The 23,488-nt window shown below is 41.2% G+C and overlaps 2 protein-coding genes across 3 annotated transcripts in view; both read left to right on the top strand.

Annotated features, from left to right (window-relative positions):
• Positions 1-400: 400 nt before the first annotated feature.
• usp36 (ubiquitin specific peptidase 36) lies at positions 401-15,075 on the top strand. The gene is made up of 20 exons (XM_063904141.1): positions 401-505; positions 3,354-3,619; positions 3,741-3,962; positions 4,244-4,354; positions 6,068-6,170; positions 6,344-6,411; positions 7,142-7,212; positions 7,324-7,406; positions 7,509-7,620; positions 7,708-7,848; positions 8,831-8,931; positions 9,023-9,161; positions 9,263-9,622; positions 10,282-10,506; positions 10,959-11,083; positions 11,197-11,886; positions 12,086-12,309; positions 12,518-12,706; positions 12,806-12,921; positions 13,031-15,075. The coding sequence occupies exons 2-20, from the start codon at positions 3,367-3,369 to the stop codon at positions 13,160-13,162; spliced, it is 3,465 nt and encodes a 1,154-aa protein (XP_063760211.1). The 5' UTR covers positions 401-505; positions 3,354-3,366; the 3' UTR covers positions 13,163-15,075.
• Positions 15,076-16,383: 1,308 nt separating this feature from the next.
• cyth1a (cytohesin 1a) overlaps positions 16,384-23,488 on the top strand; it is a 38,863-nt gene continuing 31,758 nt past the window's right edge. The window contains exon 1 of one of the 2 annotated variants that reach the window (XM_063904219.1): positions 16,384-16,640. In XM_063904219.1, the coding sequence (XP_063760289.1) occupies positions 16,622-16,640 (19 nt within the window). In that variant the 5' untranslated portion in view covers positions 16,384-16,621. Of the gene's footprint in view, positions 16,641-21,275; positions 21,636-23,488 lie in introns of those variants that run through there. The other variant, XM_063904217.1, reaches the window with a different exon arrangement.

The following is a 23,488-nucleotide window of genomic DNA, read 5'->3' as shown; positions in this document are numbered from 1 at the left end:
GTTAGAATACAAGTCCGTATACCGTGATGATTTCTGATGGCATTTTACGACAGTGAAATATATGTGGTCAAACCATGTAGAAATATGGAAATTGACACAAGGGAAACGATTTCATTCCTGGAGGGATTTTAATGTGTTTGAGAGGAAACTTCAATTATTCGAGTCTAAAATAAGCATACAATTGAGGAATTACCAGCGCTCTTTGTTGTGAGATTACATTATAAATTATAATATGAATTGCACCGATTGCATCAATGGTAAACAGCGGTGGCTGGAAGTCACGTGTGGTTTTCTCTCCCGACAGCGCTGCCTCAGTTTAAGCGCTGATTGGCTGAGCCTTTCAGCTACGGTGTGACCTATTCTCCGATTGGTCTTTCATCCCTGTCAATCATTATTGTCGCCGCCCTCTGATAATGCAGCATGGGCGAAAATACCAGACCCAAAAGCTACAGCCGAGGAAGCACACCGCTCTACTGTTAACGATTTTGGACGAGTGAACTAAAAGGTTAGTAAAGCATTTCCTTTTTCATTGCCGTAATATGTGTTAGCATATATTTCCGTGATGATTAAGTTTAACACACTGTCTGGTTGTTGGGTATTGTTAGCCACCTGGTCGCTGAGATGCTAACCCACATTGAGGGAGGCTCTCGCCACGTTAAGTTAGCTCGCTGGCTAATTTGCTGCTGCTACTGTCAAGTAAACAGGCGGAAGACGATAAGGCGGGCTGCAAGAAATGGCTAATATTCAAACACAGAATTATATAGTTATAGATCGAAGTAACGACGACGGGTTGTCTCAACTTAAGACTGTTCAGGTCGACATCACCGCTAACTGTGGTCGGTGTTAGCAACTTAGCATTTAGGCTATGATGAGTTGACTTCAGCTGGAGTGCTGAGGCTGCCCGGTTAGTGGAGTCAATCACGATAATGACGAACCATAAGGACTGAAAACCCCAAAAGACAGACAGTTAGGTAGCTGTCAAATGTATCAATAATAATGAAGGGATTTTAGAAGTGACAGCAGTAGCTGTGCTGCCTTCAGGTGCTCCCTTAAAAAATCCCTCGTTTGCCTTATGTCCACGAGTGGGTTAGTGTGATTTGAGGTGCTTAGTGGTTACTATAAATAGTTTTTTTTCATTTAAACATTAACTGGTGGAGCAGCTTTATTTTTGTTAGCAACACTATTTGAATAGTTAAATAATTGAACAAAACGGCCTTACCTTTTTTTTTATCCAACTACCTTAATAGTGCTCTATCTGCTCTCCAAATTTTTGCAAATGGTGCATCATAAAACGTGCATATGTCGTATTGAGTTGTTTACTTTTTTTTGTATCAGTCGTGACGGAAGCAATTGAAGTCATTACATATTTGTTTTCCAGGTGAACTTCTCTATGATCTAAAATGACATTATGAACATATTTGCAAATCAATTTAGTTTTTCTTCGGAGAAGCAGCTTGCGTTCTTGTGTCTAGTCTTTAGAAACACATTTTCATCCTATTGGAGAAGCTGGAACCAGCCTAAGTTTAACATTTTTGCTTAAAAAAAAAGAGATTTAGCTAAATCTCTCATGATTTTATTTGAGTTAATAATGTAATCAAATATTTGACCAAATATTGTAGCTTTATGAACAGTTTTTCAAATGCACCTGTTACTAAATCGATTTTTGCCATATTTCCGCATGGTTCAGAGTTTGAGATTGATTTGAGCTCTATAAAAGTTTCCCCTAAAGTAAACATTTCGAAACAATGCAGTGTGTCGTGTTGGCCATGTGAAGGCTACTGTTGATATGAATTTTTTAATCTCTTATGTAGTGGTGCTAATATAATCTACGAGTGTATGTTATCAGAAACCTTGGAAAAGAAATCACATTTGCTGTTATTTTCCCTGTGATTGCATTACTAATGTATTTCAGCAGATTACAGATAATATTCACAACTCCAATGATGTGTATAAGCATGTCAGTGTGAGGAGTACTTCTGAAATATAAGACAAGCAGTTATATATTGTTTATAGCCAGTATATAAATCATTAGAGGACTTAAAAGTGCCATTTGTTTCCATGGTCATATTGAGAGGTAATAGCATATTAAATACACTGCAGTTGCTTGAAATAGTTTAAGTAGAGACTATACCTGAATGCAAATCCCTTGTCAGTATTTTTGGTAGATACAGGTCTTTGGCATCATTAATGGTGGTAGTATTCATATGTGGATGAAGGGGTCAGTCCAGGCACCGGCTCGCAAGTAGACAGTACTGAGCTAACTGACCAATTTAATGGTGCAGTGTGATGAAACAAATGTTTTTTTTGCCCACTTAAAACACCTGTGTTGTGGTCAGTGTATCAACCCTGCCGCCTGGTCTTGCAGTTGCATCACTGCAGGTAGTAGAGTCCCTGTGGGCCTTGCCGTTTTTTAGTTGTATCACTATCACATGAAGGTCAGTGTGTCCTTGTGCATACAATGCATGTTCAGCCCTCCTTCCCTCTTTATGACGTCAATGCCTACTCTGATGAGCACGATGATCATGATGCTTTGGTGTTCGTGTCGAACTGTTACGTGATGTAATGCTTTCCCTTTTTTAAGAAGGATTTGTTGTGTTTGGAGCAGTAGGATAGTGAATGCCCCTTGGTCAGCACTAAACATATTTTGCCAGCCTGCTGCCTTTTAACACGTCAGAAGTCAATCAATGGGCTACGTCTTGCAGACATTTCTTTTTGTTTACACTGAAATATATAACAAATGCAAATATTATTTATCATGTGATTGATAGTCACGATGATTTGCAGATAAAACTGAAGAAACATGCCTATCGGTGGAAGATAACAATAAAGCATTGATGCAGGCATGATAAATGGCAGTTAACAGCAACTGTTTACACCTCATGTGCTCTCATGCTTGTCCTCTCCCTTTCTCATACACTCTCCGCCACCCTCCGTACCAACGTCTGCTGTGTTACATAACTGTGGGGACAGCTGCCAAGACCCAGCTGGCTTCTCGGATGCATTCAGTCCTTATATCTCTTGTGGAGCCACGTCAGGATCTGTGGCCTGGAGAGGGTGTTATTGGGCACTTACGTGATTATCTGAGATATAAATTCAACATTTATTTGCTCAACTGAAGGTTTACTTATGGTGCTGTTCAGCTCAAAGGGCCATTGACACTGCCATAGTGACAGTTTAAAGTCTCAACACATTGAAAATGAAAAAGAGAAAGACAGTCAAGGTACTGTGAGGTGCTTTGTTGTAGATCCAATAGAACATTTGATTTATCCCTATAGGAAATGAGTGTTATTCATTTTTGTGAGCCTATTCAAGTCATTTTGTGAACATTTTATGACGTCCAACTTTCTCTGCAGTGATGTTCCAACAATGCCGATAGTGGATAAACTCAAAGAGGCATTAAAGCCTGGTCGAAAGGACACTGGTGATGAGGGCGACCTCAACAAACTGTTGGCCTCTTCTGCCAAGAAGGTCCTCTTGCAGAAGATAGAGTTTGAGCCTGCCAGCAAGGGTTTCTCATATCAACTGGACAGCCTAAAGAACAAATATGTTATCCTCAATCCCCGGAACGAGGGCGCTACGGGCCAGAAGGCCACAGAGCCCACCCCAATAAAGAGGCAAGGTAAGCAATTGAACTGTAACATTTTGATGGTTTGACATTTTCCATATTCACCTTTTTAGTTCAAGCCATAAAAGTGAACCCAACAGAGAATTACACAGGATTCACTGCATTTCTTCTTCAGTCTCAGAGAACATAGTTGGGGGCCAGAGCGATGGGATCCCTGCCCCACAGAAGATGCTCTTTCCAGGGAATAAGCTCGCCCTTAAATGGGAGCGGGTGTACAGGGTGGGAGCCGGTCTCCACAACCTAGGAAACACCTGCTTCCTCAACTCCACGGTGCAGTGTCTCACCTACACCCCGCCACTTGCCAACTACTTACTCTCAAAGGAGCACAGCCGTGCCTGTGAGTATTTGAGTCATGCTCTTCAATTCTGCCAAACTCCCAGCTTTCCTACTATTGTTGACTCATATTTAAACCCACACGTTTAATTATTGCCCTGAAACATTCAGTAGACTGTGATTTACTGACTTAATTTCACCCAGACTTATTATGTGTTGTTATTACAGGTGACATGCATAACATACAAAATGACAATTGAATTAGCCCATATGTGATGAGGGTCTCCCACCTTGATAAAGACCTCAGAATAACTCAGATTTTCATTGTGTTTATCTTTGTTTTAGGTCACCAGTCAGGCTTTTGTATGATCTGTATAATGCAGAACCATATCATCCAAGCCTTTGCCAACACAGGCAATGCCATCAAGCCTGTCTCCTTCATCAGAGACCTGAAAAGTAAGTAAACCCCACCCCCCTCCACTTCCTTCAACACCATGTGATTGTTTCTGAGCTCGCTAGTATCAAAGTAGGTTTTGTCAGGAGGTACAGACACCTGAATTCCTGTTTGAAAATGCTCGAGGCGCGGTGACGCAGCGCTGGCCACCGTGTCCCATGTGACAGCCGGTAACCACAGTGCAAAATAGAGCGGTGAGAGTGCTGGCTGTGAATGAACAGCATGTAGAGGAGAGATGAGGTGCGAGTTGCACCTTGACACGGTGAGGTACTGTGCTGCTGTCTCACAAAAGCTCCCCCTCCCATCCCTCCCTCCCTCCCTCCCTACCTGCCTGCTACTTCCTTATGTGCTGCTGCAATCAAGTCTCCACCTCCTGCGCCTCTTTTTCCACCTCTCCCTCCCCCCCTTCACCCCCCTCCCTCCCCAATGCCCTCTCTGTCTCCTTGTGACTGCAGGCTGAGAGGAGCAGCTTTAGCACAAAATTGTGCAGTCCACCATTTTCACTCCGTTTCAAACCGAGCTCTAAGATGCACCCTGTGTTTTCAGGGTCTCCCTTTCACACGCGTCTAGCTGGTGGCCATCCCCACAGTTAGAAGTGGCCCCCCCCCCCCCCCCCCCACACACTTCAAAAAATACAAATGCAGCGCAATGTCATCACACTAAAATCAAAAGAGCTTACTGCAACTGATCCTGAAAGCACCACAGGTCTCAGAGCCACTGCCTCTCACACTGAATAAAACCAGAGGATCATATGCCAACAGAGTTCATATACACTAGATGTTGTCGCCCCCCCCCCCCCCCCCCCATGCATCGCCCTGAATGGGTCATTAGAGCATGGTGTCTTATTCCTCCTTCCCTCTCAGGGGTGACTCATTGCCATAAATGCACAGCGATGCTATGCCAGGAATGACCACATAATTCTGAAGGCCTTTTTCCATTAGGAAATAACCGTACATTATCTCTAATGTGAGGCTTTTAGATGGGATGTCAGTCTGCTGACGTCGTAAGCTGCTTATGAGGTCATGGTCATTTTACTGCATATGGAACTAACCTTTGTTATAGTCACTGTAAGAAGCCAGTAGAGTGTACTCTTTAAACTTAACAACATATTCAATAAATCATCTTCCTTGATTACTACTCTATAATGTGCGCATATGCTCCACCACTTTGCATAAATATTGTGAATACATTTTCTCATTTAAAAAAAAAAAAAAAATGGCTGTCCAGTTGCCGTCATTAAATAGGAAACACTAGCTTGTTTGCACCTTTTGCATCCCATAATACCGACAGGAAGTTGTCTGGTTATGAAGCCCCTTTGCTTTTATGCAGAAACGTATTTTGACAGGACACGAATGTTGGCTGACTTAAGGATTGTTGATGTTTCCTCTAGCTGCTCTGCTGTCCTTTTGTTGTCATCATGTCTCTGAATTGTGGGAAATCATTTAAAAGAAACATATAAGCTTTAAATGTTTAAGATTTATTCTATGAACATTTTCTTCTGTGCACTCGGCTCCGCTTTTATTTAAAACGGTTAATAAGCCTAAAGCAGTGATGATTGCTTGCCCGTTAAGAATCTTGCAACATCTACTCTAAACTCTCCTTTTCCAGTAAGTGATGAGGCTAAATCATGATTCATTGTCCTCATTTTGTTAATGCATTCAGGGTTGGAATACTTTAATTAGCACAAAGCTTACTTTTTCTTTTGTCTCTCACAGAAATTGCCAGACATTTTCGCTTTGGAAGCCAAGAGGATGCTCATGAATTTTTGCGGTACACCATCGACGCCATGCAGAAGGCCTGTCTCAATGGCTACCCTAAGTAAGGCTTTACAATGGTTCCATTAAAGTGTTACAAGTGTGTATGTTTTACTGGAGCCCCTTTGTGAAGCTAGACCTGGTAGGGAAGCTCACTGGCGAGTCTCTGTTACTTTCGTTAAACAGCAGCAAAGGGATGAAGGTAGTTCTGAGCAGTTCTTCTCCCTGTCTTTTTAGGCTTGACAGGACGACCCAGGCCACAACCCTGGTTCACCAGATCTTTGGAGGTTACCTCAGGTCAAGAGGTAATAGCTTTTTTGTTCTCTGAAAGAAATGTAAAACAAATATTGCCTATAGAGCTGTTCTCTCATTATGAATTTGACAATTGATGCTTCTTTTTTATGTATTGATCCATTACCCAGCTGACTAAAGACATGTCAACAAAATCTTTATTGCCAAAACCGCTTGATGTAGTTCAATTCTCTTTATGCTGCGTTAACACATGCAGTTCTAAAGTAAAATGCAGTCGCTGCTTTATACGAAAAACATTGTTTTAACTATCTGAATGAGCCTTTATTTCCAAACCAAACACTTGGGGGTCATAAGAATTGAGAGCTTTTTAAAAACTTACTGATGGTGCAAAATAAGATTACATGTATTCTTACTTTTTCTTTTAAAGATCACATTCCCGACATATTAAAGAGACTCTCTTAATGTGTAGTTACACTTCCAATGAATCCCATTTGCATAAGGACAAGTAACTTGCCTTTTTATAGTTTCATTTGAAATACAATTTCAAAAAGATAAAGTAGCGCAGCATGTCTCTCAACTCTCCAAATTTCAGATATTAAATATCATTTATCAAACTCACTCCCAATAATTAGCGATTTTGAGCTCATACATGTGTTTATAAGATACAGCATTTAGCAATTGTAGGATATACAGAACTTGAAATGTAAATATTAGTGATATTTTAATATTGATTTCTTCTGAACCCAACCTAATACTCGCGTTTGTTTTTAAATGTCCTTTCAGTGAAATGCTCTATTTGTAAAAGTGTGTCGGACACGTATGACCCTTATCTGGACATCGCTGTAGAGATTCGGGTATGGTAAACAAGATCTTATTAAACCTTTTATTTCCATGGAGATATTATTTCTTATTGGTTTTAAACGTGACTCACCGACACCATGCATTTCATTTGTTGTGTGTTTCAGCAAGCGGCAAACATTGTTCGTGCCCTTGAACTGTTTGTGAAACCAGACGTCCTATGTGGGGAGAATGCCTACATGTGTGCCAAGTAAGTGCCATCATGGATTCTGCAAACGTTATGGATTAAAAATATATATTTGAATGTTAACGAGTGTCTCATAATCTTTTCTGTGTCATTGCTTATCTGCAGGTGCAAAAAGAAGGTTCCAGCGACGAAGCGCTTCACAGTCCATCGAACATCTAACGTGCTGACCGTTTCACTGAAGAGGTTTGCCAACTTCAGCGGTGGAAAAATAACGAAGGTGACATTTTAACACTACTGGTTGTTCTTGAAAAGGCTGTTTCATTTCTCAGTGATCTCATATTTCTCGTTTGGCTTTTCCTCCCAGGATGTTGGTTACCCAGAGTTTCTGAACATCCGCCCCTACATGTCTCAGAGCTCGGGCGACCCTGTTATGTACGGCCTCTACGCAGTCCTGGTTCACTCTGGCTACAGTTGCCACGCTGGCCACTACTACTGCTATGTGAAGGTAAGCTGAGCAGCACACAATCTAAAAAAAATCTGAGGATGATTTAATGAGGAAAAAAAAGAAAATTAGCACAATTAAGGCACGCAGTCTTTAAAGTCTCAAATTAAACATTTTCACCAACGAATTACTTAAAATATTCTAACATCATACCTGAAGGAATGATACAAAAACACAATAGGAATAGACATAGAAGAAGTGAGTAGCTAAATTTAATTTCTAAAAACTAAACTTCAACAATTTGAAACTTCTTTTGTTTGTAACGGCTTTGAACTTCACTTATCAGTAGCAACATTTTTTGTTATTTATTATTATTTATGTATTTATTCAATTTTAACATTTATCACATTACACAACCAAACTTTGCCCAACATATGGCAGATTACAAAATAATTAGTAACTTTTAGTCTTAACATTTGTTTCCAATATTGTATGACTTCAGATGCATTACTTTGTCCTTTTTTCTTAATTCTAGCTCAAAAGAATCTTCTATCATGGTATATGTTGTTTTATATCATATATCATATACATAATGATCAATATAAAACCAAATATAATATATTTCTGAGAAAATAAATTGATAAACAGTTGATTATAAGCAGTCTGCTTTTGAATAATCCAAAGAATTACCTGGAAAAATCCCAAAGTCACAGTACGCATGTCCAGCATTGCCACAAAACATTCTTTCCTTTAATGGGCTAATACAGCCACACACATTAGAAAGAAAACGGCATCGCTTTAAACTGTAATGCAAAATTTGACAGGAAACACATTCCCATTGTTTCATCGTATATATCGTGTCGTGCGTACAAATTCTAATCTGATCTCAAAGGAAACTGATTTCACTGAGCCTGCATCATAATGTTCTGCTTCCTGTGTTTCTCAACTGTTTAAATGGTTGAGCTGTAAATCATAAACATTCAATTCAAACATTTCACAGCCTTCTTTATTTTAAAGGAATATCTCTTTTTGTATTTCTTCTTAGGCAAGCAACGGTCAATGGTACCAAATGAATGATTCAATGGTGCACTCTAGTAACATCAAGGTGGTGTTGAACCAGCAGGCCTACGTGCTTTTCTACCTGAGGTAAGGCGCTGTCGAGGGCTGCAAGAGATCAAACGAGCTGTTGTCTGGTTATGTAATGAAATAAACCGGAGTCTTCATTTGTACTTTAAAGGATCCCTGAAACAAAGAAGAATGCAGATGGACAGACTACCAAACAGGCCATGTTGCATCCTGGGAAGAACAGTGTGTCGTCTGAGCAGATTAAGAGGTCTAATCTGAACGGGCCTCTCTCCTCCCCGCAGGTCACTAAGGTAAGAGACTACATGACATCCCGCTTACTGTTGGAAATATGGATTTGTTATGGGCTGCTGTGCTTAAATACCACTTTTAAACACCATACTCCTCCTCTCAGAAACTTGAGCCTGCACAGCTGCGTAAGATCCAGTCCATGGACGGTGGTCTGGGCCTGCCCATTTCCAGGAATGGTGTGGGCTCTCAGCCACAGCCCAGAATTAACAACTGGGGGTCGTCCTCCAATGGCCCCTCAAAGCTGCCAGGTGGACCAACGGTTATCGATGAGCCTTTCAAGAAGCTGAAGAAGCCGTCTCCCCAGAGCCAGGTGCAGTCCCGCTGCGGCACCCCGACCCCTTCCAACGGGGTCAGCAGGACGGAGGGAGATAAGAAGCAGGGTGGCGAGGGCAGAAGCATGTCAGCGTCTACCTCATTCAAGTCTTTGTCTGACTCCTCGTCTGCCGACACATCCGACTCCAAGGTAATATTTGCACCGAATAAGCAAATAGAGAAATACACATTTTTGTTCAATGGCAGGACCACCACGGTTTTTATCACTCAATGACATAATCTAGATGCAGAGTGTTTGTGGGGTTGGAGTTAGATGCTAGACTTGGAGGTATTAAGACTCATTGTGATCGAAAAATATGTTTTGTGTACAATTGATCAGTGGTATGTATACAAGCTATTTACAACAAACTGTTTATTTTAAGCCACAGGTGCAGTCTTAGCATTGCTTTTTTTTGTCCAGATAATTTGTAAGTGTTGAACAGCCCAAAGATATTCCGTTTACGATAACATGAAACAATTCTTTCTGTAGTGAAACTTACCTTTTTTTTATTTTGATATACTTTTTTTGATTCTTTTTTTATCAGCTTGACTGCATATGTAATATTTATAACAAAAATACACAAGTACAACATCAAGTAGGGGCCTTGAATGTAAAAGTCAGATTTCCTCAACACAAATGCAAACTGATGCAAAACTGAATTTGGATAAATAAGCATGTGTAAAATGGCCCCAGACACTACAACAGATTATTTTTGGGAGTTTTAAAGGGATGCATAAAAGCCATTTAAGAACAGGTGTAGCTGCACAGAAGCATAACCGCAGCCTATGGGTGCCTTTTGTCCCGGCCAGGACTCTGTGGGTACCAGAAGTGCGCCAGTAGGAGACACTCCCTCCACCCCACGGAAAGGCTCCCTCGCCCTGGCGTCCCCAGCCAAGAGCGTGGAGCGCTCTCAGAGCACAGAGGAACAGAAGACGGCGAAAATAAAAACCCCGGCCCTCAACAACATCACGTCTGAAGCCACCAGCACCATGTCACCTCCACCGGCCAAGAAACTGGCCCTGTCAGCCAAGAAGGTGAACTTCATTCCCATCCACAGCCGCAGCATCACCTCCTGCCTTACTGAACGTTCATGATACCTTGGTTACCTGTTTCCTGAATCTACACTGCTTTCCTAAATTTGACCATTGATTTCAATAAGTAGTTGTATAGAGGCAAGTACTCTCCCTTTGTAGTTTATTGTATGCTGTACGTGACGTGCTACTTCTGTAGTTTGCCTGTCTAATCAACCACATGATAGCACTTGTTTAGAGTTTGTCTTCTTTTCCTTCAGTTTGTTCTTTTTTTCTAACCATTTCTAATTCTTCTCTGCCATACCCTTTCCTCTTTGTTTTCCTCCCTCCATCTTTTCCTTCCTGCCATTCCTTTAATCTCCCTCTTCATTATTTTTGATTCTCTTCCTTATTTTTGTCACATTCATGGCTATTTTTTTAGACCACCAAGTTTTTATTTATGTCGATAACTGCAGGCTCGCAGCCGGAGACCGAGCAGCAATGATGCTCTGCCCCCTTTGCCACGCCAGCTGTCCAGTGACCCCACGCATCAAAATCAACTTAACCCCCTCACCTTTGCCTCACCTACCCACACTCACAGGTATGAACACTGAACCCCATATCTTATAGGAAAAGCGCAAGGAATACAGATTTGTCCATCTTTTTGAAAATTAGCAGAAATAATCCCGATGTTCTCTCCCTTTCTCTTCCCAGAGCTGTACCATTCCATTCACCTAAAGTCCAGTCATCACCTTTGGCCCACTCAAGTGGATCCTTCAAACAGCAGAGCCCTCAGAAACAGTCCCCTCTCTCCACTCCACAAAAACCAAACGCCAGCCTTTCTCCTAAAACCAACGGGCTTCACAATGCCGGCCCAAAGAGCCCCAAGTCTTCCAACAACCTCAGCTCCTTGGTCCAAGAACCAGATCTCAACAGCGCTACAGCTCAAAAAGCCAACCAAAAGAAGAAGAGGAAAAAGAAGCGGCGGCATTCTGAGGTGGAGGGTGACGCAGACCCAGTGACATCCGCAGCTACATTGATACAGGCCGACCCTGTGGAGTCAGCCAGCGAGAAGAAGCGCAAGAAGAAAAAGAAAAAGCGAAAGAAGGAGCATGAAGATGGAGAGGAAGCCAAGGAGAGGGGGTGTGTCCCCTCTCACCTGGACACATCGAACCAGGAAGAGGACTGGTGCCAGGGTGGCATGTGGAGCCTTACATCCCATCCAGATACAGAGCAGCCTCAACAAAAACCTCAGTTAGCTACCAAAACCCCAACGCTTTGCGAGTCAAATCCGGAAGACCAGGGAAAGGACTCTGTAAAGTTGAAAAAGAAGAAGAAGAAAAAGAAGCTGCAGATGGTTGAGGCTCTGGAGGATACAGCCTCAGCATGCTCCGCACCAGAGAGGTGGGATTATGTTTAGGATTGGTTTGGTTAAGCATGTTTTTGTTTCCCAATATATTTTATATCTGTTCAGAAAATGCTGTCTGAAGTTAATTTCAAGCTTATCATTTTGATAGGAAAGGCTCAAAACTAGACATTTGCAGAAACTCCCACGATGCTGCCAGCGGGCAATAAAGTTACTGAACTTATTTTATCCCAACAGAACTTCAGAGATTGCCACTGTCACACAGAACGATACTGGAGATTTGATAATGTTGAAAAAGCAATTAAAGGTGAAGAAGAGGAAGAAGAAGAAGCTAAAAGAAGAGGTGAGCCTGTGGGAGGAGAGCAGGCGCTGCTCGAATGGACACAGCGATGAACCTGAACAAGTGGAACCTCCTTCCAAAGAGAACACCAAGGAGAACGGCAAAATGAGTAACAACACAGGTATGCAAACATGCACATGTTGTATACAGCATGCACATACATACTCTGTTTCCATGCCAACACAGAATTGACTATACCCCTCTGTTTTGATTAGAGCCGTTTGCAGAAAATTGTTGCACCACAACAGCCTCATCTGTGGCCAGTCATTTCACTGAGAGCATTACTCGGTACACTTTTAAGATGAATTCATTGTTTTTCTAAACTCCAGCCAGGGTGGTGGTGTGGGACAGCCAAGTGAAGGACGGCTACAAACGCAGCCAGGTGCCTGCGGCTGATATAAGTGAGATAGGAGACAGCCCGGCCCCTGCTGCCTCTGTAGCCTGGGATGGCAAAAAGACAAGTAGTGTGGTAGAGGAGCTCCTCAAGAACTCTACAGATAAGGCCTACGGAGCAGACGGTAAGACACAGGATGTTAGTCTGATAATCTGTATGGAAGACACTTTGATAGATGAAAAAGATGACTATATGAATTTAATGTTTTGTTTGTCTTATTCAGTCCTTAGTTGGGATGGAGATGTCTCTGCTATTAGTAGAGATGCTGCCGAAGATGTCCGCCAAGCCCAGTGTGACACTGTGATCGATGAGTGGGATGAAGACTTTGACAGGGGAAAGGTGAGTAAAAAATACATTAGAGTACTTTTTAAATCGTTTTTGTTTCATTTTAAGACCCATTGTTGCCATCTCTCATCTTCATCCTCTCCTGTTTTGTCTGAATGAACAGGTGAAGAAAATAAAAAACTATAAAAGAGAGAAGTGGAGAGGTGGCAGCAGCATCTTCCAACAGATCCAGGAAAGGCGAAGCAAGTGGTCCGTTACGCCCGGCGGGAAGAGAGTTTTTGGAGTCCGCCGATGAGAGTCCAGATTTGCTGTTGAGGCTCATACTGACTGGAAATTGAGACAACACTGTATACCAAACTTATGTACTTTTACCTTTTTTTTAATTTCTCAGTCCTTGTTTTGAAACCAAAATTTAATTCGAAAGAAAAAAGCTCAAAATCTGAATTTTAAGCAAACCTGAAATATTGGCTTCAGTGTTGACTAATCTATTCCCCTTTTTATCAAAATGCTGAATCAAGTTTTTCTACAATCCTCTACACCTCCAAAATTAATTTGTTGGCCTCATTTGAGCCTTTTGGTATTGCCGTAACAATATTCAGCTTCTATGAAAAGAAATAGTCGAGATGTGTACGCTGAGAATGAGACTGACATGTGTGCCACACTTTGGCTGTCTTGGCTTGGAAACTGAACACAATCTCAGAGCCAACTTTTGCAGACATAAGAGCTCAGTTTGTAGGACATTTTAAAAACTCCTATTCTAAATTAAAGAGATCAACAAATATATTATTGTAGATTTCTGTATGATTTACCTATTTTATACCTTTGTTCGCCAACATTTTATTTTGCTGCAGTGTCTGTGCCACGTGGCTTGTTTTTAAGGACCACATTTTGCCTGCATATTGTTGGTAAAATGAAGCTTTAAAATTGCCACTATTTTCTTATGCATGTTTAAAATATACAAAGGTTCATTTTGATTTTAGTTGTGCTAGTTTTTGCTTATAATTCCTTCTTTTTTTCTCCCCCGCGCAAATCCTCTTTATTTCAGATTTAATGTAGATACATTTAAGGCCACAAAAAAATGCTCCGCCAATTTCTATTAACAGTTTCAACTGTTAGTGGTTGTGTTCATGAGCCACTTGTTGGATGATTTGCCCCTGTTTACCTGGACCTTATTGGTTTTTGACAACTCATAATGTGTTATGCCATGTATAGGTTCGGGTTGTTGGGAGTAACAGTCATCAGTCCAGCGTTCAGGAGCTCTGTTTGGAGATTTGACTTTTCACAAACTGTTCTTCACCAATGTTCTGGAATAAAGGGGTTACATTTTATACTTGAGGCACTGTTGGACTGGGATTGCCTCATGCTAATAATTAATTTTCCCCTTGTATCTTATATCTCTATGCAATTTTTCTGATGCTCATGCTGGTCACCTAGAAACTGGGCTAAGACTCAGGAAACCAGAATCCCATTTTCATCACGGATCAGACTCCCCTGTTCCATATAGAGTAGTCCCTAACCAGGACCACCATTTTGCTTCTTGTAAATCCTGTAGAAATAGTTTTATACAAAGTACTTCAGGTGTGGAAACAATGGGATCATATTGCAACAATCCTGGCACAGATGCGTAGAGAAACTAGCGTTATACAAAAAAAATGCTTTGCCAGAGTAGAAGCGTGTACAGTCCATCTTGTGCTACCTGTTTCCCACCAATGCTGTAAAGATTTGCCCATGCATTTCTTCTCATTCTAGAGATGTTGCCTTGAATTGGCTATTAAAAAATATAGGATTTAATGTTATAAATATATAATTTAAAGAAGAATAGACACAGATCTTTTATGTGCTACTAATATTCAGATCAGTCGGTGGATGTTAACTTGAGCAATTATCTGCAAATGTGTTTGCTCATGTGTGAGTGAGTTGTCTTCATGCAAGACCTTCCCTATGTCACTGTGGTGTGTACAGTACAAGAGACTACAGCAGTTTAGTTCTATAGGACATGTTTGTCTGCTGTGTAATCGACACAGGGTGTGACTCTCAAATTAACACAGGAACATTTACCAGTGTGGATGGACGGTCCACATGTTTGCATTGATGGTTCTATATTTTGCACCACTTTTTCTGACCAGGGAGGAGACCTTTCATAATGAAAGTGGCTCCTACCACATTATAGTTAACTATAAAGGTGCAATAAAGTTGTGACTTTTGTGAGATGGTGTGGATTTTTGTTTTGCATTTCACTTTTAGTGAAAGTAGCAGTCAGGACTCTAAAAGAGGGTATTTGATATTTTTAAGCAATTATGTATCCAAATCCTTTGAGTGATCAGTCAAGTCACATGTTCATTGTGATTGTGATTATGTGGGAAAGCCAATATAATCATACACATTTTTCTGTGAGGCCAATTGAGCTGGCTAGCCTAAAAACTTTAAATCTACTAATACAATTATAGTAACATTTTTAAACCACAGCATCCACGTTTTTATCTGTAAAAACATTAAATCTTAAACCCAGTGTTCACTTCCTGCTCAGCACAAAACATCACAGTGAAAGATGGCAACTAAACAAGCTAGTTAGCTAAGCTAAGTGTAGCATTTAGCAGCTATAGGCTGTAAGGAATTGGTACAGAATAGAAAAAGAGATAAGAGTGAACATTGGACTTAAATTAACCAGTGGTCCAAAACACGAGTCAGATGTATAATGAATAATGTTGCTCCATAAATACTAGTCGTTAGCTGTACATCCATTCACTGTACTCTTGCTGCCCCCAAGTGGCAAGAAAAAACAACAGCAACAAATGAGTAAAGGGCCTAGGTCAGGGGTCGGCAACCTTTACTTTTAAAAGAGCCATATTCCCTCTCAGCCACCAAATTAAGTTAGTCGGGAGCTGCAAAACATGACAGCTTATTTGAGGTCTTTATATGTAATTATACTTTGTTTAAAAAAAAGTTTGTTTCATCTACGATGATCTATTAAAAATATAGAGAAATGCTAAAACGCTTATGATATATTTTTTACCCGTATAACATATTAAGCTGGAAAAGCTGTTTGTTTGTTCTGGAACTGTCTTTTAATATGACATTACTTTTGGTTTTCTCACAACATATCAAGTTTAAAGGTATTTCCATGTTATTTTTTTCTGGAAGCTTCTTGCAGCCACTGCAGAGGGGCTAAAGGGCTGTACCCTACCCCTGGCCTAGGTGATACAAATAAATATAAGAGCATTAAGTGAACATATCAGAGGAAACTTTAAAAAGATACATGAGGGGGAGAAGGACATGTACACAGATAATGTTAAGTCAGGTTTATGGGAAACACGTTTTTAAAATGTGTTTTTTTTTTTGTTAAATATATTTTAGAAGAAAGAGTTTAAATTGAGATAGTGAAATAAATCAATTATTTAAGGTCCTAATGTTCAGGATAGTTGTTTTAAAGATCTCAAAGTTGGACCGTGACATCACATCTGGGATGGGCGGGGCTAACATGCGCCCCGGCTCCTCTGGATATCAACAGCCAGCCGACATCGGTACACACACATTTTAAACTGGGGACAAACAAAACAGCAAAATCTGGAAAGTACCAGCATCGAGTGAGCTGTCGAAAATATTCAGAGAGCCTGCCATCAAGTTAAAACCTGGGAGGTGAGCAAAGCGAGGAGGACACCGGAAAGAAAAGGAGGAGGGTATCCGGATTGCTGCGAGCTCTTGGCGAGAGACATCCCCGGACTGTGCCGCCTGCAGCAGCATCAGGACCACCAGGATGGAGGGGGAGAACCACGGTTTGTTGTCCTCCCACTCTTGTATAGATTGTTTTGTATGTTGTAAACGTTTAGAGTCGAGCCCCTTAAAGTTGACTACCCTTGTATGTTTGGTTTTTAAAGCGTAGCTGGCTTCAAATTTCGTGCTCTGCTTTGCCAAGTGTTTGGAAATGTCAGACAGCCTACTGAGTGAAGATGTTGCTGTCAGTGTGACAGTGTGCTGGGACTGTTAGAATGACAGCTTAACAGACTGTACTGTGCACATGTATAATTTCCTTAATTCATAAAGGGACTCATTAGCTGATTACATTGAAACGCTTTCACAGGAAAGGGAGTATACTGTTGTGTATTTAAATGGCATCTTATACAGGTGCCCCCTCACTGCCAAAAGGGTATAAAATTATCTTTTTGATGAATTATTTAGCATCGCACTGCAGCTACAGTGTGAGCATGGTGGACACTGTATAAATCAACATAGACAGTAGAATTGATGCAGTGAAAGACAAAAGTTCCCTTCCTGGGGGAATTGAAATGCAAAATGGATTTATTTATACGCTGGCTTCTCTTCTGAGGTGTATATAGGCTGTTCAGATGACACAGTTTCACAAAATGCCTTCTTGTAAAACTGTCTTCATTGCTATAAAGACATCTTTACAGGAAGTTCTGAATCAGGCTGATTTCGTTCCTACCCTGATGATGTAAGGCCATGATGAGTTGCTGATGGCTCAGTTTAGGCAATGATAGAGGCTTCTTTTCAATTATTTAGCACTTCAGTTTTGTTTTTCTGTGAGCATAATGCATCTCAAAATAGAACCATCAGCAATGGCCTCATTGCCAAACTGAATCTCTGTACACAGAAGGGAGGGCTGGTACCCCACATTGCTTTCACTGAGTCACATATAATAGATAAAAAAAACAACCAATGAGGGCTTTTAAAGTGATAAAGCTGTATTGTGTCTCTTCACTTACATGTCTAAAGTATTCCCTCTTGGTTGTGTTTTTGACATAGACACAAGGAACATGTGATTTCTCACATACATAATGTTTGTTCTGGGCACTGAGAGGATAATTATATTCATTTGAATTTGTCTTCCCTTGTCTGTACTTTCCTATGTGCAATGAATAGGGCAATGATTATGTAATTATCTGCTTAAGTGTGAAGCAAAAGAGAAGGGACATGCCAAAACTCCTAGCGCTTTCATATAACACTCTTACTGTCCCTGACACCTCTTTAGTTTAATCAGGAGCTTGTGGATCAGAATGAGTAAGTATTAGTCATATCATCTTTTCTGTCCCTGAGCGCTGTGACTGTTCAGCATACTTGAAGCTGAGAAGGAGGGAGTATAGAAATAATCCATCAGCTGTCAAGATTCTAACAGACTATTTTCGTACAGCTCTATTTTATTATTGATGTAGACTTATGCAACAGAACCATGCTGTGTATTTGAGAATGATTTTTGCATTTTACAGTCATGTGTAAAGCGACCTACTAAAGATTTATGACAGAATTACCATACTGTGTTTTTGAACTGTGATGTTGCCAGGTGCTGGTTCCCTAAATCAGCAATCTTGGGATTCTTTGGGTGGTTTCAAACCTAACTTCAAAGGCTTTGAGCTGCACGTTGTCAAAATCATCATCTTTTTTTTTCTCGTGCTCTTTTGCAATACCTGCACCTGTCAATGCAGCTCAGTTTTCCTTCGCATAAAGATCTGTGTGCACACAAAGGAAACCGTGTGCTAGTTTATAGGTGTGGTGCACTAGCTGCAGGTGTGGTTTCTGTGGTTGTGGGTTTCACCTTCGCTCTTAGTTTGAAAAATAGTTGCTTCTACTGGTCTGTAATAATGTTGACTGTATAATGCCACTCTCTACCAAACATAAGGCAGGTTTACTCCTGCACAAAGCTCCTCTCTTGTTCAAAGCATACTCTGTCAAAGCAGCAGCAGCCAAATCTCAGAGGATGTGTGCAGACATATCGTATTCCTAGCAACAACAAAAAAAGTGTGACATGAAAACTAAAAGATTTAAAAGGAAATTAAGATGAAATAGGTGACTTCAAGGTGAATCCAGATCTGCTCTTGCACTGTAGACCTACTTACTAAACCAAGAAAGGCTGATGAAAGCATTATGCCTTTGTTTTCCATCATTAAATCTACACCACTAAAAAAGAGATGAAGATTTAGAGAAGCACATAGAGAAAGGTGTTAAAGGCACTGAGGCAGTGGAAGTGAAAATTGGGCTTGGGTTACTTCAATCCACATTCTCCCAGAAATGATTTATTCTGGTGAGCATTTAGTTGAGTTGTTTCAGCAAACTGTAGGTGTTTGTTCTGATTCAACCCATCTAGTTGTTAATCACTGAATGTGATGCCTACAGTGTAGGAGTTCCACCAACACAGTTCAGCGAGCTTTCGGTTGGTTTTATACTCATATGGGGAAACTCTTTCATCACACAGGAGATGTGTCTACCTAACTGACTGTTTGAAGAGAAACACAGGAGTATTTTTCAGGTTATCTGCTAGATGTGCACACACTCAAGTTAGCACAAGTTCTTCTACTTGAATTTTTTTTATGATACATTTTACTTTGTGTATGACTGACGCCTTCTGGTCTTAAGAATAAAAGGTGTTGTTCCGTACTATGTCCACCTGGTGGCATGTATGCATAACAGTGACTGTGTGTGTCTAGTTTAAGGTCTAGTTTAAGGCATGGACTAAATTTGCGGCACCGGCTGCACTACATATTGTTGTTATGTGAAATGTATTGATGCTACAGGAAGTTCTTTAATCCATTTAATACCATCTGAGTGGGTAGACAGCAGCATGTTTCTCTGTATGACTGCAGACCGTTTACTTGTCACACCTAATTGAACTGAGCATGCATGTGAATGTTGATTCCCCCAAAATCCTTAGTGGATTTAAATAACTTTAAATATACAAAAAGCTTGAATGTTACATGAGATAAACAAAAAGGGGAACCGATCCTAAAAAAACTGTTTAACAGGGCTATGTCAAAACCTCTACAGGGAACCTTTGAGTCCATCCTTTAGTGACTGCAATCAGTGTTTCCAAGTCTGTGTTGCACTAAAATAACCTGCAAGACCTTACAAGGCATTATTGGCCATATTAAATTAACGTTTACCTTTATTGCTATGGTTTATTTGCATTTATGGCTTTAATCTGTCTGTCTGTCTGTCTGTCTGTCTGTCTGTCTGTCTGTCTGTCTGTCTGTCTGTCTGTCTGTCTGTCTGCCTGCCTGCCTGCCTGCCTGCCTGCCTGCCTGCCTGCCTGCCTGCCTGCCTGCCTGCCTGCCTGCCTGCCTGACCTGCCTGCCTGCCTGCCTGCCTGCCTGCCCGCCCGCCGCCCGCCCACCCACCTACCTACCTATATACAGTATCACCTGTCTACTTATTTATACGGCAGGTGCTAACTAAGTTGCTGCTGACAACACACTCTTATTCAGAGAGGTTATATGGAGCTCAGTGGTAGGGGAGGAATATGCATATTAAAAAAGGGAAGACAACATTTGTGCTGACTTTAGCGTGTGAAGTGTCGCTATTCCTCCTGTGACAAGGCGATGTGCAGCTGCAGCATTAAAAAGTGCTCAGGACTGACTATGCAGTTCACGCAAGGGGTCACTCCAGGGCAATCAGCCCTTTGGCAAGGAAATGAGCAATGATTATTAGGTCAGAGGTCATGTCAGAGCCTTGCAGGGTGAATAAATGCAGTATATGTCAGTTATAGCTAGTTCTGTAATGCCAGCTAGCCTGAGTTCCTGACATGCTTGCAAAATGCAGACTTGAAAATGAATAATGACTGAAACTAAATGAGAGAGCTGTTATTAGAGACTGTGTGTATTTGACAGGTAGGTTAATTCAGAGTGGCAGGAGTTCAGGAGTTGGTAAGCATTTTTGAAAGTGCAAAATCAAATTGATTTGCGATGATTAGGAGCACATCTGTAGCAGAACTCGACCGGTTTATTGGGTGGGTGTGTGTGTGTGATTTCAAGACCCAGAAAATGTGACTGTGTCGTGGTGAATAACCTCAATAGCTTTGAAGATGTAATCTGATCAAAACAAATGGCTCACAGTATTTTGCCCAGGAGCAAATTATTTCTTCCACCCTGTTGCCAAGCAACAATGATATCTTGAATTTATATACAAGGCTTTTGAAGCCAAAAAAATGATGAGTGACTAGAAGCTAAAAAGCTACAGTAGAGATGGAACTCAAACACTGCAGTGCACAAAACAAAGCAATGTGTTGCTGATATTTCTCCATGAGCCTGATGCACAGTCAAACATTTAATGAACTGTTTCTTAAATTAATCCTCCCGTGGTTTTTACATTGTATCAGGCAAACTAGCTTGCAGCAACAAAAAAAGTAACAGAACAAAGAGATCTGTCCTAAAGGTACATTAACATACGCTTTCAAGTACAAACTGACTTTTCCATTTGTCTGTGCATTCTGTTATGTCTAAGAATATCCGCTTTTATTAGTATGGAAAGTACCAAGAGAGTGCTAGTGGGAGAGAAAGAGAGAGAGAGGAAGAGAGAGGCAGAGCAGAGGAGGATAGAGGGAGGCTGAGACACCAGCAAAAAAGGGGAACTGGGCGAAAGCAGAAATGATTTCAGTGTCCTGGCAAGTTGCACATTCGCTCTAATCGAGAGCGAAGTGAAAGTAGGTGAGTGTGAGAGACTGGCCGGGGAGTGCAGGATTCATCCAGCAGCTGGGGAGGGATTAGGTGAAGCAGAGAGTGACCGAATGGAGGACCCTACAGTTGGAGTATCTTCATGGACTGAGTGACTCCCAGCAGCCAAAGCGGGGACCTCTGGGCCTCTGCATCTTCCCCTTTTTCTTCTCTATCTCTGAATCGTCAGGAGGACGCATTCACACAGCCACCAACAGATCACTCACAGATACACACATCACTCAGAAGCTATGGGGTCAGTGAGTGAACTCTGCGTGTCTAGCCTTCAGACGTTCTTGTGTCCAGCCGTGAAGCCGCTTCAGCAAGCTCCAGGTAAACTCACACAACTGTGGGTCTAAATGTGCCTATGGTGTTGTACGATTGTTTGTAGGTTGCTTGTTGTTGCATTATTGTCATGCTGTGACGTGGCTTTTAATAGATAAATCAACATCAATTCAAATAATTATCATACTGTCGATAAAAATATGTTGATTAGCAGTGCATGTGTCCTTGTACGTGCTTCTTTGACCACATACACAAACACATGGCAGGGATGATAGCAGTGGGACAGAAATAGAGGTAGCTTCCCGTGGCTAAGGAGGTTCTCTCATTAAGCACAACTTAAACCTCTGTGCACACACACAGGTGCTAAGAGGGAGCAAGCTAATGTTATTACTGACTGAGTAGATCTAATCTCCAGAAGATCTCACACACTATCCACAGCCCAAACTGATTGACCTGTCATGATGACTTCTCACAACCTTGTTCACACATTGAGCAAATTTTATGGCAACACTGAAACCTCAGGTAAAAAAATAAAAAAAACAGCCACATGTTTCTGCTTTTTCCCAGCATGAAAACGTCTCTCTTTTTGTCCCTGTTGCTGTCTTCTTCGATAACAGGGACAGCAATGTTGTTGTGTTTACAGAGATCGCATCCTAACCTGCACAAACAACTCCCAGTTTAATAACAGATGGAGGAGAAGTGGAGCTGGATTAGATGTTGACCTCTTTAGGAGCTTTTTCGTACTCCCCATCTGTTTTTTAGATGTAACCCTTCACTTCATTGCAGTCATACCAGAATCTGAATTCGTGATGGAGCTGGTTTATGTTTCTGTTTGTTTAGGGTTGCTGGTTGTTAGGTGATGCAACGGTACTACACTTCACTGCAGGGTGGTGCACAGGTTTCTATTGGGAGTGTTTAAAACTATGTTGGCAGACAGTGTTGACATGACTCAAGTGACTTCGCTGGGTTGTGGGGAATCAGCTGACTGAGTGCGTGGCTAAGGGGAAACAGTGCTGTCTCAGTAATTTTAGAAACACCTGAATCAGCACCATAGGCAAGCGAGAGAGGGAACTTCTTTTTCCGATTTGGTTTTTCAAATGTTAAGTAATCTAGATTGTTCTGTTGTTAGGAACATGGTGACAGCAGAGTTCATCCGATTGTTGGCTAGCTAAGAAAAATTGCATGACACATTGAGTAGAATGGAAGAACCAGTTCTGGTTTGATATGTCAGCGGTTTGTCATTTCGAATATTTAGCCTCCAGTCTAAACATAATATGTTCCCAAAGGCTTTTTTCCAGCTGTCACCCATCTGCAAGTGTCAGTATTTTTGCTTAAACTGTTATGAAAACCTACATGTTGAATTGGCAGCCGATGCATTTTGGACTCCTTGTGGTGGGAAGAGAATTGGCAGCGTTCTATAAGTGTTGGTGTTTCTGTTTTTAATCATGAATCATGGTAGTGATTCATGTGTGACTCATCAAACGGTCGTGAGTTCTCATTGTATCAGCATCACTACTAAATCACTCCTGAAATGGAGCCAAATGCTGTTTGACTTGAAAAAACAATGTAAACATGAGCGATGGGTAAATAACTGTCCCTTGGCTGTTTCACTACGTGACCGTATGTACTGACGTCTTATTTCCCAAAGTATTTATGTTTCCCAGGGGGATTTATATAGATTATTTCTGTTTTCTCAGTCACTCTCCCTTTGCCTCTTAACTAATTAGGCCTACAGTGTTATGTCACTGCCCTTTCAGACTGTAAATGTTACTGTCTAACTTTCACAGTCACTGTGAATGTGACTCAACATGCCCAATTAATGTTCCCAGACTGGGACTGATAGCAGACAGAGTATCGCCCCAAGAAGAAGTGATAATAATTTAGCCGTTTTATATCAGTGC

Source organism: Eleginops maclovinus, chromosome 16 (genome assembly GCF_036324505.1).
Source record: "Eleginops maclovinus isolate JMC-PN-2008 ecotype Puerto Natales chromosome 16, JC_Emac_rtc_rv5, whole genome shotgun sequence".
In the NCBI taxonomy this organism is placed as follows: domain Eukaryota; kingdom Metazoa; phylum Chordata; class Actinopteri; order Perciformes; family Eleginopidae; genus Eleginops; species Eleginops maclovinus.
Note: the sequence above shows the minus strand (reverse complement) of the source record. Positions and strands in the feature narration are given on the sequence as shown.

Coding starts and splice junctions, on each gene's coding strand:
- usp36 (XM_063904141.1), top strand. CDS start 3,367: ATGCCGATAGTGGATAAACTCAAAGAGGCATTAAAGCCTGGTCGAAAG. Junction 3,963..4,243: donor AAAGGAGCACAGCCGTGCCT/GTGAGTATTTGA, acceptor TCTTTGTTTTAG/GTCACCAGTCAGGCTTTTGT. Junction 9,623..10,281: donor CCGACACATCCGACTCCAAG/GTAATATTTGCA, acceptor TGTCCCGGCCAG/GACTCTGTGGGTACCAGAAG.